The sequence below is a fragment of the Limulus polyphemus genome, unplaced genomic scaffold, assembly GCF_000517525.1.
Source record: "Limulus polyphemus unplaced genomic scaffold, Limulus_polyphemus-2.1.2 Scaffold2045, whole genome shotgun sequence".
Classification (NCBI taxonomy): domain Eukaryota; kingdom Metazoa; phylum Arthropoda; class Merostomata; order Xiphosura; family Limulidae; genus Limulus; species Limulus polyphemus.
The window spans coordinates 89,481-103,601 of NW_013667655.1; the positions used below are offsets into that span (position 1 = coordinate 89,481).

Sequence of the window (14,121 nt, forward strand, 5' to 3'; positions counted from 1 at the left end):
AGTTAAAATGAAAATATTCATATAAATTCAGTTATTAGATATTTACAAATGAAGTTTTTTTTTTTTTTGAATATTAAGAATATCACTTTCTTTCATAATCACAGGGATCAGAACTTAAATTTAAACATGAAAGATTATTTTGTTACTCGGTGTTATTTTCATTGTCAATAGCTTAATTCTAACGTGAAAATATGATATTAGTTGTATGTATGTTTATCGAGGTTTTCTGTATAAAATTTAAATTGAGTCAGGTTTTCAATTGGCAAAAAAGTGTTTAATACGGAAAATTTTACTAAGATTGTAATAACATTTTCGCAGCTCCTAATATTAAATTCTCTTAGATTTTGATTGAACTAAATTTTGGAATCATCTATAAGAAGAGTAACATTCATTAACTAAAGAGTAAACCAAAACAGCAGTCTGCACAATCTACATTTTAATATTCCCGTGAAAAAAGTTTTTCTCCAATCAAATTCAAAATCAACAAAAACCACAAGACAACAAATAAAACATTACTACAAGGACCACCCCTTTTATAGAACATGTCAGTGACAACGACAAAAAACCAACAAGACAACAAACAAACTTTACTACAATGACCACACCTTTTATTGAACATGTCGGTGAAAACAAGGAAAACCAAAGACAATAAACAAAACTTTACTACGAGGACCACACCTTTTATAGAACATTCCACTGACAACAATAAAAACCACAAGACAATAAACAAAACTTTACTACGAGGATCACACCTTTTATAGAACATTCCACTGACAACAATAAAAACCACAAGACAACAAACAAAACTTTACTACAAGGATCACCCCCCTTTCATAGAACATGTCAGTGACAACCTTCTGGGAATATGGAAGTGCTTCATCAAAAAAGTACAACATTAACATCAACTAGTTAATTATTCAAAAACCGGAACAAAAAAAGAATCAACGTTAAAATAAATTAGCCCAAATGAATAATATGTTGGTTGTTGTTAAGTACAAAGCTACAGAATGGGCAATCTGTGCTTTGCCCAGCCGATTTTTTTGTTGTTTTGTTTTATTGTAATATTTTTCTGCAATCGTAATGAGGGGTAGGTTTGTTTGTTTTAGAGCAATGCCACAAAAGGCTACCTGTTGTGTCCACCGTGAGAACTCGAACCTCGGATTCTAGCGTTATAGGTTCGTAAAATTACTGCTGCCCCACCGGGGGACAATAAGAGCAAGAAAGCTTATTTTTTAGCTGGTGAAACTAATCATTGATGTAGTAATTAACTGTATATTTGAAATACGAAACCGTCTTAATCTTCCGTAATTATTCGCAAAAAGGATTTAAAATAATTTATAATTAAGTAATTGACTGAGAGCCGCAACTTAAATCAAATCCCTTATTACCATGACAAACCTCTGCCCCAGACCCAGGTGGTTAGGGCGCTTGACTCGCAATTTGAGGGTCGCAGGTTCGAATCCCCCGTCCCACCAAATATGCTCGCCCTCCCATTCGTGGGGGCGTTACAATGTAACGGTCAATCCCATTATTCATTGGTAAAAGAGTACCCCAACAGTGATGTGGGTGGTGATGACTAACTGCTTTGCCTCTAGTCTTTCACTGCTGAATTAGGGACGGCTAGCGCAGATAGCCCTCGTGTAGCTTTGAGCGAAATTAAAACCAAACCAAACCAAACTGACCCAGATGTAGGAAAGTATGAGGATGACATAAACTGAAAAAATTGGAATATGCAGATACCCTGGGTGAGTTTAAGCTATGAGGCAAGTCAAAGACAGAGATGGGAATATGAAGATACCCTGGGTGATGTTAAGCTATGATGCAAGTCAAAGACAGAGATCGGAATATGAAGATACCCTGGGTGATGTTGAGCTATGATGCAAGTCAAAGACTGAGATGGGAATATGGATATACCCTGGGTGATGTTAAGCTATGATGCAAGTCAAATACAGAGATGGGAATATGAAGATACCCTGGGTGATGTTAAGCTACGACGCAAGTCAAAGACAGAGATGGAAATATGAAGATACCCTGGGTGATGTTAAGCTATAATGCAAGTCAAAGACAAAGATGGGAATATGAAGATACCCTGGGTGATGTTAAGCTATGATGCAAGTCAAAGACAGAGATAATAAGTATCTTTAACAAGTGGAAAAAAAAATCACTTACAGCAAGGAATTTATTGGAAATAAAAAATAGAATGGCAGTGAACACAGTTTTACAACTCGTATTAACTGTTGATAAACTGGTAGTCCAAGGAAAAAATAAATTCAACTGTTTCTATTATCTTTCAACCACATTTATGAAAATTTACAATTCTAAGTTTTTCTACTGAAGAATCTACAAAAATGTTGCTCTTGGAACTGTCGGCTACAACGTCCAAACAGATGTTGTTATTGTTGTTTCTTTAAAGTACAAGCCGGAGAGCATGAGAATCCCCGATTTTCGATAAAGTTCACTATATTAGTAAGAAAAATATTTAAAAAGTATTTTCTTACCCAAAGAAACTTTACTCGATAAGTTAAAATGTTCTAGAAGCAATGTTCCCTGTAATTTTTTCAATCCATGTGCGGAATGAATTTTTTCATGTGCACCAGTATCAAGACAATGTGCGGATGTGCGCTACCAGTTTTTTTTTTTTGGGGGGGGGATTTTAGGCCATCGACCCTATTGGATCATTAGGCCGCTTTGCAATGCTACCATTTCTTTGGCTTTAGGCCAGTCTACTGCCAGGGTCATCAAGGCAGTCAACGTTTTGAGACTCCTCACCATTACTAGGGATGTGATATTATGAGTTATGTGTATTTTATACGAAAAAAAGAAAACAAAAGAAAGAAAAGAAAAAAGATGTGACAATCATTCGAATACAGAAAAGTTTTCTAAATGTCGAGAGTAAATGTACTTCAGCTAACTTTATTGTTTATGTTGAACGAAGATTGTTAGCTTTATTGAAAATAGTTTTCTTCCTTCTAGGCTGGCTGTGTAAGATGATCCTCAAACCAGTGGCGTAGGTATGCCCTCGTAGCCCCCGCAATTGGAGAGCCCAAAGGGGACCTGAATCATCCAGAATCGTAACTACGATTATGGGGAACTAAATGTAGGGGACCCAATTACTTTTTATGGGAAGAGAAGTCCATATTTTATTGTTGTGCCATTGATGAAACTTACCAATATGAAAGAAAGCATTTTGCAACATAGCTCTCTTAAGCTTTCCAGTGACGTCAGAGACCCCGTTTGTTAAAGTTTCTAAATATCTAGTTTCATTTAGAACAAATAATTTGAAAATTATTAAGTTAAGTTGGCTTATTGTTTTCTGTCAGTAGAAGGCGCTCAGGTAATATATTATCATCAATAAACTGGGACTGAACAATCCATAGAAGAGGAGTAAAATGAATAACGTTAATGTGATATAAAGGACGTGGTAAGAACAGTTCTTTGAAGAATCTCCCATTTATAAACAAAAGGAAATCTTACAACTTTGAGAGGAGGCCTGGCATGGCCTGGTGGTTAGGGCGACCGACTCGTAATCTGCAGGTCACGGGTTCGAATCCTCGTCACACCGAACATGTTCGCCCTTTCAGCCGTGTGGGCGTTGTAATATAACGGTCAATCCCATTATTCAGTGGTAAAAGAGTAGCCGAAGAATTGGTGGTAGATGGTGCTGACTAACTGCCTTTCTTCTAGTTTATTACTGCTAAATTCGGCTAGCGCAGATAACCCTTGTGGCGGTTTGCGCGAAATTGAAAACGAACAGAACTTTGACAGAAAACATACAGCTTCAACAAAACTAGCTAGAGCTGAACTCAGGTAGCCTAGTTTTGTAACAGAAACGGTTGTACCATGTATCGCTAAACTAAACTATTATTGATTGTCTATTTGAGACATTCTAGGAGAGCGAGAGCAAACAAATATTTCTGTGTTCTTTTTTTTTTACCTAAACACGACTAATTTCTTGGAAAAAACCGCCGAACCTTCATTTTTATGCTTTTTAGAAGATTACTTGAGAAAGTAGTAAACGTAATACGTTTATAACTATTGCCCAAATCCCAAGTAGCTATTTATAATAATAATATGGTATACTTTGCGGAAGAGTAGCCAATCCTGTGGTAATGTAAGATAACATATTATTTCTTTTTCTTTCCCTGATGTATTTTTAATTTTTGAGTTTTCGATTTCTGCAGGGTTAATATCAGGCTTGTGAGAAATAAAAATAGCAGAAATAAATTGGTTAATGTTATCCTGAACAAATGTTTTCTATATTTTTGCTCTAAACATTGTCAAAGTTATGATAATTGAAGGTCTAGATGGTTTATCTTGAAGATGCGTTTTTAAAGAAGAAACGTTTCTTAAACACCAACCTTTGAATTGATATTGTAACTATCTAATATTGAAGATTATGATATCTCTGCTAGTGAAACAAATTATTTGGAAAAGCTTTGGGAACAGCAGCGTTATCTATTGTAGCACAGATCCGTTCTTCTTGATAAATCGTTACGTTTCTGATTCTATTCGTACTTTTGTTTGCTTATGATATTTGGTATTTTCAATTTGACTACAACTTATGCAACACATTTAACTAAAGGGTGGGGTCAAAGACCACAAGGTTCAGGGATTTCCTAAATTTAAAACTACAAATTAGAGGGAGGATAATCAGTCAGCCTCCCTCGCCGCTTATCCGGCTACTCTTAACCGAAAAGAGGGATTGACTGTCATTTTTATAACGTGGTCACAGCTGAAAGTGGGAAGCGTGTTCAGTGTTATATCACGGACTCGAACCTTGGATCTCTGACCACTAGGCCACCACGGTCGATTTAATTATATTTAAGGTAGAATCGTCACATGCTATTTTCTGATTTTTGTGTGAAAATACGTATTTGTATTTTTTTTCATTTGGTCAAATTCCAAACATGACTAGGATCATACTTTGTTTTACAAGGATTTTTATTCCTTGCAACCGCTTTGATTTTAAATAAGCTTAGTGTTTGAACAAACGTAGTAATAAAACTATAATAATGAGCAATTTGTTTTGGTTTTTCCGACTATAGTAAATATACTTTTCGTAAAACTACTTTACCTTATGTTCCTAATCAATGACCTTGGGTAGCTTAGGGCTAAGTCTGAGGGCTTATAACGCTAATAGTTGGGTTTCGATACTTGCGATAGGCATATAGCTCATTGTGTAGCTTTGCTCTTAGCAACAAATTTTATTTCGTTGGGCTTGGCATCGCTTGGCAGTTAGGGGACTCGACTCGCATTCTACTAGGCTCGGAATCGAAACCCGTCACCGAACCTTCTAACTCTTTCAGCTCTGGGGTTATATTGTGACGATCAATCCCACTATTCGTTGGTATAGAGTAGTTATGTTGAATTAGTTATCTTTCCTATAGTTTATCACTTCAAAATTAGGAACGAATAGCGAAGATAGCTCTCGATTGGGCGTGAGCGAAATTCAATAAAACAAACAAATCATACACAATTCCTAACCTGTTTTGACCACGAGAAAATTTATTAGTTAACATTTAAGTGTAGAGCCATGCTGGCGTTGGACGAAATTCAAAACCCACAAGAACTCTCTACTACATCTTGATAAAAACGTTGAAGTTCAAGAGACATATTAACAAAATCTACAACAATCCATTAGTAATGTAAATATGGATTGTTGAGAAATTAGAACTAACACTAATCATACTTACTGCAAAACTAAAGTTTCATCACTCTTATCCATTAATTACGAAGATTTTTATTTTAAAATTTCCTTGAAAACAACGCGTTAGACTGAAATGTGTACGAAAGAGGTAACACGAAAAAAATGTCACTTTATTATTTTTAGCATAGATACTACTATATTCAAGCTTAATTTTTTATGAGTTATAACATGAATAATTACTATTAGGACTTGTGAAAATTGTGTGAAAGATGATTTATGATTAATATTGTGTTATTAGTAGGGTTGTAAATATTATGTAAAGGTGTAATTTATGATTAATGATGCCTTATTAATAGGGTTTTAAATACTATGTAAAGGTGTAATTTATGACTAATAATATGTTATTACTATGATTTTAAATATTGTGTAAAGATGTAATTTATGATTAATAATGTGTTATTGCTAGAGTTGTAAATATTATGTAAAGGTGTAATTTATTACTAATAATGTGTTATTACTAGGGTTGTAGGTATTACTAGGGTTGTAGGTATTATGGAAAGGTGTCATTTATGACTGATATTGTCTTATCAGGGTTGTAAATATTATGTGAAGGTGTAATTTATGACATATATTGTATTATTAGGATTGTAAATATAATGTAAAAGCGCAGTACTCGTTTGTTTTGTTTTTGAATTTCGCGCAAAGCTACACGAGGAGTATCTGCTCTAGCCGTCCCTAATTTAGCAGTGTAAGACTAGAGGGAAGGCAGCTAGTCATCACCACCCACCGCCAACTCTTGGGCTACTCTTTTACCCACGGCTGAAAGGGCGAGCTTATTTTGTGTGACGGGGATTCGAACCCACGACCCTCAGATTACGAGTCGAGCGCCCTAACCACCTGGCCATGCCGGGCTGTGCAGTACTCCATCACTATAGTACATAGGTTTGTTTGCAGCAGTGCACAAAGCAAGAAAAAATTATTTTAGTAACGAATCAGTATAAGTTTCCCCCTTTTATGTTTTCTCAGAAAATTTTCATAATTTTAAGTTTTAACTTGTAAACCTCTTGAAATGTCAACACAGCCCAGATTATTAGAAGTCTTTTATCGTTAGCCACTATACAACTATTTGAATCTTTAAGGAAGTATCTAGTCTCCTTCATTATGGTAAATTACATACTAGCTGAAGGGTTATTAGGCGTTTAAAAGTGGCGCATTACGTTTACTATGAAGAATTCTTGGTCACCATCTTTTTTTCAATTGTGTCCACGATCCTCCAGAGAGAATAACTTGGTTTATTTTAGCTGGCAGCCAAGAGCCGTTTCATGCTACCTGAGCTGTTTTCTTAGCTCCTTTGCTTGGTTCAACAATTCCAATCCAACTTAGCATTTGAACAGAAGCGTGTAACTGTGTGGTAAGTGCTAGAGATCGAATTTACTTGGAAGATGTATTAAGTTATACATTTAGTTTATAATCATTGTTTAATATATGCATAGTTCTTGAGTGGCTCCCTCTCTTGATAAAGTCTGTAAATTTTATAGTTGAGTCAATCTTAAATTAAGCGTTGGAAAAATAAGCTATGTATACTATTGAGTTGACTAAGTTGCCATGTTGATTCTATCGAAATGTATGTTTTCTTATATTTCAAAAGGACATTTATCGAAAAAACACCCTGGTGAACTATTTTTAATCCTCGCATTATTTTCCTTTATTATTTTAGATTTACTTTTGAATTTCATTGATTGAAATATGTGTGCTTATGAGAAGAAAAAAGGGTTATATTCTGATAAATTTTATGGTCCATTTATGAAAACTGTAGAACTTAACGAAATTTTACAGCACTGCTTACACAAGAAGGGGGGTTGATTTATTTAAGTTGAGAATATTTGTTTTGAATTTCGCGCAAAGCTACATGAGGGCAATCTGCTCTAGCCGTCCCTAATTTAGCAGTGTAAGACTAGAGGGAAGAAAGCTAGTCATCACCACCCACCGCCAACTCTTGGGCTACTCTTTTACGAACGAATAGGGGATTGACCGCACATTATAACGCCCCCACGGGTGAAAGGGCGAACATGATCGGTGTGACGAGGATTCGAACTCGTGACCCGCAGTCGGTCGCCCTAACCACCAGGCCTCTCAAAGATGTAAGATTTCCTTTTGTTTATAAACGGGAGATTCTTCAAAGAACTGTTCTTACCACGTCCTTTATATCACGTTAACGTTATTCGTTTTACTCCTCTTCTATGGATTATTCAGTCCCAGTTTATTGATGATAATATATTACTTAAGCGCCCTCTACTGACAGAAAACAATAAGCCAACTTACCTTGAGAATCAGATTTGTAACTGTATTTTACAGTCGCAGGTCTATAATAAGGATATTTATAAAAAGCAGGATCTAGACTGAGATGGTCGGAATGGTTTTATCCCAACTGTTTACCACAAATTAAGATGTACGACTTTTCACTAGCAACATAAGGCGGGAGATAAAGTATACCAGTGTAATTATGATATACGTTTGTTAGCTTCACTATATATTTGTTTGTTTTAACGCAACACCACACACTGGGCTATGTGGGTGACTTTCAAGAAATATATCACGGAAACATTACAATGAACTGGATCTCACGCGAACTCAGTTTAAAAATTTACTGTTAAATTTCTCATGACTTCATGCTAAATATAGTTTAGTTATTTTAATACTCTCAAGTCAGTTCCTTCTTTCAAAAACATATTTTTTTAGAAAACTGATAAAAAAATACGGATATAATGACGTGGTGTTATTAGCTTACAATGTGAATTGGGGTTATCTGACCAATCAGAAAGTAGCATACCAGTATTAACGCGATCATACTATTCATAGTAGTAACTGTATAAATTCTGTGCTAATAGAATAAACTCACACTTAATGCTGAACGATTATCTTTTTCTTTAACTTCATTACAGAAGAGCATTGCTCACAGGATAAAACCACATTTAGCGCTGAATGATTATCTTATTCGTTAGCTTCACAACAGAAAGGAATTGCTCGCAGAATAAGCCCACACTTAACGCTCAAGAGTTATCTTGTTTGTCATGTTACATTGAAGTGTTAATTTCTCCATCAGTGTTTAGTTATGGAGCATTAAAATGTTAATTTTTTCCATCGGTGATTGGTCCTGGCACATTGAAGAGTTCATTTGTTCATCAGTGTTTAGTAATGTTACATTGAAGTGTTAATTTGTCCATTAGTTTTTGGTTCTGGCACATTCAAGTGTTAATTTGTCCATCGGTGTTTGGTTCTAGCACATTGGAGTGTTAATTTTGCTCTTTCTGTTTGTTAATGAGAGTTTTTTTTATCCTAAGGCTTCCAATCGATACATATGGACCTATTTTTAGGAACTATAAGTTTTCTTAAAAATTAAAATGTAAAAAATGCTTGACAGATGCTACATGGCTCATTTTTAGAGTGACGTTTTATTATCTATCATGCCAGTGGCAACTTCCCTTTACATCCTGCAATATTAAGTTAATTGTTTTTACAAACCCAGTACAGTCTTCTTGCTTCTAGATATTTCAATGCTGTAAAAATCTGCATTTGTACTACGTTATTTTGCAATGACAGATCAAATGGCTTTCAAAATTTTGTTACGACTTCGATAAATGCCTTCCCTGTTTTAAACTGTATTCTATAATCAAGTTACATCTGCTTCTTATTTTAACGTTTAACAACGGACTTACAACGCCCAAATTCATGGCTTGATTCTCTGTGGTGGGTACAACAGACGCTCTTCATAAAGTAATAATGTTTATAAATATTTTCAAAAAGACAAATAACTTTAAATTCTTACAAGTTTGTTTGTTTTAGAACACATCCACATTGGGCTCTTTGCTGTGTCCACCTTGGGGCATCGAACTCTAGATTTGAGCGTAGACTTACTGCTATCCCACCGGGAGACTAAATCCTTGTAAGAATTCCCGAACAACGAGTTGTTCCATAGATTATTCTCTCATAGATAGGAACACTATGATCAAAGCGTCTATAAAATCAGGCATAGCCAGGTGGTTAGGACGCTTGACTTGAAATCTGAGGGTCGCAGGTTTGAATCTCCTTCCCACCAAACATGTTCGACCTTTCAGCCGTGGGAGCGTTATAAAGTTACGATCAATCCCAATATTCGTTGTAAAAGAGTAGCTGAAGTAGCGGTGGGTGGTGATGACTAGCTGCCTTCCCTCTAGTCTTTCACTGTTAAATTAGGGACAGCTAGCGCAGATAGCCCTCGTGTAGCTTTGCGCAAAATTCTAAACAAACCAAACCATAAAATCAAGTCGTGACAAAAATAGAAGAATTAGTGTAATACACAAAACAAAGCAACATAAACGTTTTAATTAAAAACACCGTGTAACATGTAACAAACTGTAGTCACAGTAAGTATTAGATGAATAGACGTAGGTATTGCTTTAAAACTACGTATTTCTAATCCGTGATACCGAAGGGTTTTGACATCTAACGCCTCAATGTTACATCTGTTGAAGAAAGCGAACGTTATCTTACTCCTACCGAATGCAATATTTCATTAAAGATGTGCTTCTAACTGTCTTACTGATAAAGAGAACTACTCTTTCTTATGATCGATAATTCTAAAACATTAAGCTAAAAAAAGCAGAAATAATCTAATAAAATGAGGTATCTGCTGCGGAGTAAAGTTCCTAAGGGAATGAAGTTTAATTTACATAGTAAGTAAATAAGAAATGTTGAAGTTAACAAACTATCAAGATGCTATCTCCAATAGGGAAATGTTGAACTTAACAAACTATCAAGATGCTATCTCCAATATGGAAATGTTGAACTTAACAAACTATCAAGATGCTATCTCCAATATGGAAATGTTGAACTTAACAAACTATCAAGATGCTATCTCCAATAGGGAAATGTTGAACTTAACAAACTATCAAGATGCTATCTCCAATATGGAAATGTTGAACTTAACAAACTATCAAGATGCTATCTCCAATAGGGAAATGTTGAACTTAACAAACTATCAAGATGCTATCTCCAATAGGGAAATGTTTAACTCACAAGATATCAAGATGCTATCTCCAATAGGGAAATGTTTAACTCACAAGCTATCAAGATGTTTTCTCCAATAGGGAAATGTTTATCTCACAAGCTATCATAGAGTTATTTCCAATAGGAATTGCTGAACTTACAACATATCAAGGAGTTATCTTACAGGAATTGTTAAACTTACAAAATATCAAGAAGTTATCCTGGCAGTAAGTGCTAACTTACAAAGTATCAAAGAGTTATCCTGACAGGAAGTGCTGAACTTACAAAGTATCAAAGAGTTATACTGACAGGAAGTGTTGAACTTACAAAGTATCAGAGAGTTCCTTTCAATAAGAAGTGCTGAACTTACAAAGTATCAAAAAGTTATTTCCTATAGCAAGTGTTCAACTCACAAAACATCAGTGGCGTTATCCTCAATAGAAAGTATTAAGCCATATGACCACTGTGTTAAAGAGGAGTGTCATTAAGGACCATTCCATATCTATTAGCTTGCCAGCTGCAACCTTGCTACCAGAATCCGTCGCCTATGTTAACGCACAAAAGACATTTGTAGCAATTTCCACTTAGTATGAAAAATAAGTAAACACTACAACCTTAAGCTTACCAACAAAAACAACTAAACTTTAAACTTACATAGTTGTATAGTTGCTTATTTTTTAAAGTGTCTAACGTAGCCTAGCGGTTCTAACTGTGAACTTAATGCCCATGGTTTGAGTCCCGTAAACCGAAAAACTATCTACGTATTTTGGGATCGTGAGTAGGCTATAAGAATGCTGGTCAAATCCCACTATTCGGCCAAACAAGTGTAGTCCAAGAGTAGTACATATTAGGGACGACTACGAGGTGATAGGCCTTGTAAAGCTTTTCCCTATACATCTAAGCAAACAATTAAACAATATAATGTAATATCAGCTATTTATAATATATTTATTTTAATTCATGAAACAGCTTACGAAACTTTAGTAAACTTTTACACGTTGTTCGTACTTGTGGATATATAGATTATTTGTTTGTTTTTAATTATGCACAAAGCTACACAAGGGCTATCTGTGCTCTGCCCACCACGAGTATCGAAACCCGGTTTCTAGCGTTGTAAGTCCGTAGACATACCGCTGTGCCACTGGGGGGCGTGGATATATAGACAAAGTAATTATGTTTAATGATCTACGTTTACATGGCAATTGCTAACTTTATTTACTCAAAATAATTTTATTTTATAAATTGTTTATAACAGACTTTGAATAACTTGATACTAAAGCTGCTTGGTTATTTAGGCCTAAATCTCATCAACATAAGCTATATTTTGGATTTTATGTTTATATTTTCCAGCGACTAAACTAGAATTACTTTGCTCATCAAGCCAGCCATTTTTTTTAGACTTTGCAGATATATGAACGATTATTTTTGGTGTTCTTGATTCTCACATACCAGACAGTTTCAAAATAATATTGTATTTTATCCTCAGTTAAGAATACTTCGTTCGTGTAATTAGATATCCAAAGAGCGCGTGCGCTAAAACGATACGTAAATAAACACACCAATGTGTAAATGACTAATACTTTATTGTAAACTCACCTGTTTTATAGTGGTAATGTGTGGCATTATAAGTACAACAAGTTAATAAAGTTATGAATTTTTCAAATACTGGGTGTGATTTACATTCTGGATTTGCGAGCTTCCAGTATGGACCGTTAAGGTGATGTTTCCACAAATGAGAATACCACATTTAGACTTAAGTCATTTTATCTTTATCCTGGCTGTTATCCAGGCAGTGCACACTAAAGAGGTTTCAGTAAAGCAACCCGAGAGACATATTTTTACACATCTGTTTATTTATCTCTTTTTATAGTTACGTGGGGCCTGGATTGTTTCAAGTGTGTCTCAATTGACGGAGATAATCCAGCATGCGAGGATCCTTTCCATAATAACTACACCATAGATATTCTAGAATCACCATGCTGGACTGGAAGGAAACACAGAAACGGTCTATTTCCTGCTACAGCATGTATCAAACTGTCAGGAAAATATGGTAACCTTTATCTTAATTGTTATTTAGGCCTTCTTCATAATAAATCAAATTAGGACTAACCGATTATCAATCTTGACTTGCATGTTGGATAAATGTAACACGTTCCATGTAAGTTGTTTGTCTGTATAAAGTTGTTTTGGTAATGCTATTTTCCATTAATCTATACAAGAAATCAGAGTTAAAGGTAAATGTTGCTTGCGCTTGTCTTGTTGTTTGTTTGTTTGGTTTGTTTTTCCTGATTTTTAGCTTGTATAAAACTACCTTGAAGATTCGATAAGTTACACTCAGTTCTTTGTTTAGAATGTTTTATGTCAGTGTATTTTAGAAATAATCCAAGTGATATATATAAATGAATACTAATTTTAATCAGTTCAAGTAATCTTATTGTTTAGCGAGGAACCTACTGAAATGAATAATTAATTCAAAAATACAATAACAGCAACTTTTACAGTAAGCACGTTCTGATTTTAATAATTACAACGTTTCAAACAGTAGTATTGGATCATCATTAAGTAAAAGTTACATTCCAAAAGGCAGTTATTATTGTATTTTTATTACGTTGTTTATTTTGTATGCGGAACAGATAATAAGTATTTCAGTAGCCAATAATCTTTAGCATATCTCTTTTATATCAGTCAAAACACATTTTGTTTCATTCGAATAAGGATATCAAAGAATAGAAGATTCTTGCTTTGAAGAGTGCCATATACCAACATCTTATTTTCATAAGTTACTCATTATAAACAAATAGACTTCACAAATTACTAATTATTATCAAATAGGCCTCACAAATTATTAATTAGTATCTAATAGGCTTCAAAAATTACCAATTGTTATCAAATAGGCCACAAAAGTTACAGTTATTGTCAACTAGGCCTCACAAATTACCAATTATTATCAAATAGGCCTCACGAATTACCAATTATTATCAATAGGCCTAACAATAACTGCAAAATAAGCCAGAAAATGTTCATTATTTGATAGGTCCTTTAATTTAAAATAATTTGATTAAGACTGAGGTAAATCAAAACTTTATTTCTTGTAACACATGGGATTGTTCTTCAAACACTAACGTAAAAATTAATCTTTTCCAGATTTCTTTTTAAGTACACTCGCGTTCACTCTATTTTCATATACTAAATACCATCTCCGTAACTCCAACTTGTCTGAATAAAGCAAAATATATCTACATACTAATCACAAGTGTGTCAGAAGGACTGAAAAACATAGCTATTAAATACTTAAATGTTTAGTTGACAGACTTTTTCTATTCAGAGAAACTAAATTTAGTGTAGAAATGCTGGCCCGTAATAAATGTATTTTATCATACAATGATTGTCTAACCTCAGTAAAAACTCTTGTTTATTTTTGGATATTCGCGTAAAGCTAGATTAGGGCT

The 14,121-nt window shown here is 34.5% G+C and overlaps 1 protein-coding gene across 6 annotated transcripts in view; it reads left to right on the plus strand.

The window, feature by feature from the left end:
• LOC106465764 overlaps positions 1-14,121 on the plus strand; it is a 102,736-nt gene that overhangs the window by 81,935 nt on the left and 6,680 nt on the right. For all 6 annotated transcript variants that reach the window (XM_022393695.1, XM_022393696.1, XM_022393699.1 and 3 more), the window contains one exon: positions 12,543-12,722. In XM_022393695.1, coding sequence (XP_022249403.1) covers positions 12,543-12,722 — 180 coding nt within the window. The remainder of the gene's footprint in view (positions 1-12,542; positions 12,723-14,121) is intronic.